This window comes from Staurois parvus, unplaced genomic scaffold (genome assembly GCF_062004578.1).
Source record: "Staurois parvus isolate SC_StPar_1 unplaced genomic scaffold, SC_StPar_1.0 ptg000191l, whole genome shotgun sequence".
NCBI classification, from domain to species: Eukaryota; Metazoa; Chordata; class Amphibia; order Anura; family Ranidae; genus Staurois; species Staurois parvus.
This window is the reverse complement of record NW_028317987.1, coordinates 4,025,708-4,031,508: the sequence shown is the minus strand read 5'-3', so window position 1 is coordinate 4,031,508 and position 5,801 is coordinate 4,025,708. Positions and strand designations below refer to the sequence as shown.

Below are 5,801 nucleotides of genomic sequence, written 5' to 3'. Positions count from 1 at the left end.
CACTGAAGGTCCTCCCCCCGCCATATAAACCGGGCCCAGCTGTCCTTCCTGCAAGCCCAAGACAGGCATGGTGGGTGTCAGCGGTGAGAGCAGAAGGAGATCAGCAAACATCTGATCTCTGATCTCCCCTTCAGTGAATGGATGTGGGAGGTGGGAGATTATGTCATTTCTGGGTTCAGTGCTGTCATTCTCCAGTCACTATGGTTTGGGAAGGAGCTGATTAGGCATGATCTGTGTTTGACCATCTTTTTTGGGGTACAGAGGTGACATTGGGGGTCTAATAATGTTCTGATGTCTCTTTAAAGAGGACCTGTGACCAGAAATATGTACCACCCCCCTATCTGATAGAAGCCATGTTAAGTGAAAAAAGAGTTGAAAAAAATTAAAGTAACACTATAAAAATAAAAAAAACACAAAACAAATCACACGACACATTTTACATATCATTGCACAAGTGAGAGTGAGAACAATCATTCTGAGGCCATCGTTCACGGATAACTATCTGAACTGATAACCTATATATGCTCTTAAAGCGTCAAACTGAAGTTTGTCACCATTTCACAAGTACGCACAGTTTATAAAGTTTGACATGTTTGGTATCTATATACTTGATGCCAATCCCATATTTTATATTTCACCAAATTGGGTCATATATTATGTTCTTTGTGCACTAACATTATCTATTTTACAGAAAATATGTATTTGATAAACAGCTGTGCTAATATTCTGTGACATGAAAAATGGCAACTACCACCATTATATTCTCCAGAGTCTCTGCTTTCAGATAATAAAAGAAATGTTTGGGGTTTAACTAATCATATGGCCTAAAATGTGAATTTAACTAAAAACAAAAGCAAAATAAACTCTGGCAGTAAAAGAAAATACAACAATATATAACATTTCAAAACCAAAACTATGATAGCAACTAATGGCTTAAGAAGCAAACCCACCATATTACTCAACCAGGTTCCAACTAAACCCACCCAAAACATTGGATCCCACCTCCTCCCACCCAGGTTCCTGTTGGAACTCCTTTACCTTGTGTAGATATCCCCTTCTGAGATACTCATGATCTAATATAAATGTACAACACTCTCTATATGACACCATTTGTAGACTCCACCTTGGTCTGCCAAGAGATAGTCAGCTGCCAAGCAGTTCTGTGACACCACCTTAGGTGGTGGAGCCACTTCTGCTGTCAGCTCTGCTATAACATCGATGGTGTCACTGGTTATCTGATCCATGACTCCAGTACTCCGGTCCATCTTACTTATCTTAGATTCCCCATCCCGTCTATGAAGGGCTCACTGCATAAAGCAGCTCCAATCCAGAGAAAATGTTTCTTCTCACTGGAAGGCCAGGGGAGTATTGGGAGAAATTGAGGCTTTCCCTTACAGATATGGGGGAGGGGCAACATAACCTAAAGTACAGCTATGGGTGGAATTGAAGGGAAGCCATTTTAGGGTGCTCCTTCCACAAAAGAAGCAAATGTTATCTGGAAGGACTAGGAATCCATTGGACCAATGGGGATTAAACATTCTGCAATTACTTTGAGAAACCATGAAATGTTACTGGCCTGTGATTGGCTCTCCTATTGTTAGAGCAGCAAGTAAGACTCCCCTTGTCAGTGTCATTAATGGAATTTCAGAAACCATGTAAAATGTTTCTTCCAAATCAAAAAAAAGGTGACCCCCTTGGGTAAGTACCCATCCTAATATTCCTGATATGAGGTTGTAGTCCCTGCTATACAGGAAACATGTGGGCAATCACTTACACCTTTTACAGCAGGACAGTAAATATCAGAACACAATTCAAACATCAGACCAACAGCAGGAAGTCTGCTAACTGAATGTGTAATGCAATCTGTCAGTATCATTCCCAGAGTTCCCTCTGCAACATAGTTGTATCATCTGTTGGTCCTGTCTGTAGATCTGTTATTTCTCACCTTCTGTAACAGGGTGACAACCCTGATCAGTCTGCAGGAACATTACACAGCAGCGTTGTCACCCTGTACAGGGAAGTCTTAGATAGATTATAAGTAAGATACACAAGTAAAGTCCAACTCCAGCTAACGCTTCTACAGCAGTTACAGCAACAGGTTCTCTATAAGGTTCAACCCCCCATATGAATGGAAGTTGACAGTTGTAAGCACCCCCAGCAGTTTTATATGGTGTTTCCCAACTCCCCTAACTTTCATTTTTGCCAAATAGCTTGGCCTTCTACAGGAAGCAGAAAAAAAATCAGATCTACTGGAAGGGTCAGCAGAAAAAAATCAGATCTACTGGAAGGGAATGTTACAAGGGGAGACTCAGAAAACATAAAACGTTTATGCTAATGACAGATTGCACAATTTATGAAATTATTGATTTTGCCCATTGTTACACTTTAGTGCCGATGTCTTAGCATTTCCAGGAATAATTAGTGCTCTTTGCACACTTTGCCCCAAAAAGGGACCCGTTCATTCAGAGTCATTAAGGTGAACCCCAATAAGAGGAATTTCAGTCCCCCAGAAGAAGTGGTAGGAATATGACCGCACACTTAGCACTTTGTAAGTTCAGATCTCTTGCAGTTGTACCGTGTGAATAGTTTATGGAGATGAGCAATAGCTGGACAAAACAAAAAAAGATAACAAGGACATCCAATCTTCACCTGATAGGATCACTTTTGAGAAAACCAGATGAAACATAAGTGGCCAGCTGGGAGTAGGTGGTACTGTTGAATACATCCCCTAAAACAGCATTAACTCCTTGTTGGAAGGCCTACACCAGCTTAAGAAGTTACTCTCTAACCAAACAGACCTCTATCTGGCTGGTATCTCAGCTACAGACCTGCCTGCAAAGCTGTCATCCATGAGAGGAGATGGAACATGGAAAGGAGGCATTGATCATGGGAGAGGAGGTGGAACATGTAATGGGAGGTGTGGACAAGGTGGGCTTAGCTGGAGCCCTCAAGCCTAGCTTATGATGTATCAGTTCTCAAAAGAACCTGGAATGGACTTTCCTAATGAGTTTTCAGAGGCTTGGCAAGAAGCCATTGGACCCCATCCTAGACTCTGGTACTGAGGCAATGTTGGTCATGTATTGGTTGGTCAGATTCTGGCAATGAAGAAAACACATGGGAACATAGCTCAGTTAGTGAATGATGAAAATGCATTACATGTTCAGTCAATGCTCCATAAAAAAGGATAAAGATGAGAATGATGAAGAATACAGTTCAGTCATTGCTGCTTGTCTGAAGAAATGTCCAAAGGTAAAATATTCACAGGCCTTCTAGATGTGTTTCTGATGGACATAATCACTAAACCCAAAGAATCCGATCATTAGAGTCCTGTTTCTTCAAAGTTGTTTTTTTAAGTAGCATCATGTCTTCCCTAGTTTGTGGGAAGACATTGGGCCTGTGAGCCTAATGGGACAGCTGTGACTTCTTTAATATTGCCCCTTCTTCTGGAGTTTCCTCTATGTAGCTCAAGCTTGTGAATCCTCTGGTGATAGATTAGCCCGGCATTACCTGTAAAAGCTTTATCACATTCTGAACATTGATATGGCTTCTCTCCAGTGTGAACCCTCTCATGTATGACAAGGTTTCCTCTCTGTTTAAAAGTTTTATCACATTCTGAACATTGATGTGGTTTCTCTCCAGTGTGGATCCTCTGGTGTGTGATAAGATATGACTTGTGTGTAAAAGCTTTGTCACATTCAGAACACTGATATGGCTTCTCTCCAGTGTGGATCCTCTGGTGTATGAAAAGATTTGACTTGTGTGTAAAAGCTTTGTCACATTCAGAACACTGATATGACTTCTCTCCAGTGTGGATCCTCTGGTGTATGAAAAGATTTGACTTGTGTGTAAAAGCTTTGTCACATTCAGAACACTGATATGACTTCTCTCCAGTGTGAACCCTCTGGTGTATGATAAGCTCTTTCTTGGTTAAAAAAGCTTTGTCACATTCAGAACATTGATATGGCTTCTCTCCAGTGTGCATCCTCCGGTGTATGATAAGATTTGACTTCTGTGTAAAAGTTTTGTCACATTCAGAACACTGATATGACTTCTCTCCAGTGTGAACCCTCTGGTGTATGAAAAGATTTGACTTGTGTGTAAAAGCTTTGTCACACTCAGAACACTGATATGGCTTCTCTCCAGTGTGGATCCTCTGGTGTATGATAAGATGTGACTTGTGTGTAAAAGCTTTATCACATTCAGAACACTGATATGACTTCTCTCCAGTGTGGATCCTCTGGTGTATGATAAGATGTGACTTGTGTGTAAAAGCTTTATCACATTCAGAACACTGATATGGCTTCTCTCCAGTGTGGATCCTCTGGTGTGATATAAGATATGACTTCTGTGTAAAATCTTTGTCACATGCAGAACACTAATATGACTTCTCTACAGTGTGAGCCTTCTGGTGTCTGATAAGATTTGACTTCCATGTAAAAGCTTTATCACATTCAGAACACTGATATGGCTTCTCTCCAGTGTGCATCCTCTGGTGTCTGATAAGATATGACTTCCATGTAAAAGCTTCGTCACATTCAGAACACTGATATGGCTTCTCTCCAGTGTGAACCTTCTGGTGTGTGATATGTTTTGCCTCCATTGTAAAATCTCTGTCACGTTCCAAACAAGAAATAGCTTGAAATGACTCCTCTTATGTATACATGGGTTGGACTTTACTGTAAAGCAATTGTCACATCCAGAACACTGAAATGACTTTTCTCATGTTATCCTCTGAGGTTGGATCAGTGTTGAAGAGGACCCAAAGCACTTATGACATTTAGAACACGGATATGACTTGTGTCCTGTGTGACTCCTCCAGTGAACTGCAATAAAAACTTTCAGTCAATTACAACACCCAGATGTTTGGTTTCCCATGTGACTGAGTTGTATTCACGAAGACCAGCATGACCGAAAACGTGGCTCATCAATCCACCTGTACAAAAAAAAAAAAAAAATCAGAATTCTATATAAAGGGCTAAAGTTGGTTTTTATTTTTAATGATCATTAATAAATATATCTTATATATCATCGCAGGCTGTGTCAGCATTATGGTTGTCCTCAAAGGACCAGTTGTAACTGTAAGACTAGATGTCCGAGCACCTCACCCCCCCATTACATCAGATGCCAAGAACCCCACACCCACCCTAACATCACCGTGCACCTCCTTTGGGGGCAGAGCGGGAAAGCAGAAAGTGCAGGGTCTGGAGGAGGACCAGAGGAGAAGTTGACTCAATTACCAGAGTCTGCTGAATGCTGAGACCAAGGGAGGTGGAGATGAGGGGATGCTGCAGCTGCACTGAGAAGTACAGGATTTGGTAGAGGAGTTCTTTTCTCCTCTCTGCTGCCGACTGCTGAGACAAGGTGGGGGAGGAGACAAGGGGGTACCTGCAGGAGAGGTGCAAGGGCCACATGAAATAACCTGGATGGCAGGATCCGGATACAGGTGTTTGACACCTGTGTTATATATATAGAAAGCATATGTACATCATCATTTGTATATATATATATCAGTGATGGCGAACCTTTTTGAGCCCGAATGCCCAAACTGCAACACAAAACCAACTTTATTATGTCAAAGTGCCAACACTGGAATTAATCACTTGCCTACCGGGCACTTCTACCCCCTTCCTGCCCAGGACAATTTTCAGCTTTCAGTGCTGTTGCACTTAACAATGACAATTGTGCGGTCATGCAACACTGTATTCATATGCAATTTTTATCATTTTTTTTCACACAAATAGAGCTTTTTTTGGTGGTATTTAATCACCACTGAGTGTTTTATTTTTTGCACTATAAATGAA

At 41.3% G+C, this 5,801-nt stretch overlaps 1 protein-coding gene across 1 annotated transcript; it reads right to left on the bottom strand.

The window, feature by feature from the left end:
* Nucleotides 1-1,044: 1,044 nt before the first annotated feature.
* Nucleotides 1,045-4,878, bottom strand: LOC149461891 (uncharacterized). Its single transcript, XM_089677647.1, has one exon. It carries the CDS (start codon nt 3,980-3,982, stop codon nt 3,371-3,373), a length of 612 nt encoding a protein of 203 aa, XP_089533773.1. The 5' UTR covers nt 3,983-4,878; the 3' UTR covers nt 1,045-3,370.
* Nucleotides 4,879-5,801: the final 923 nt, after the last annotated feature.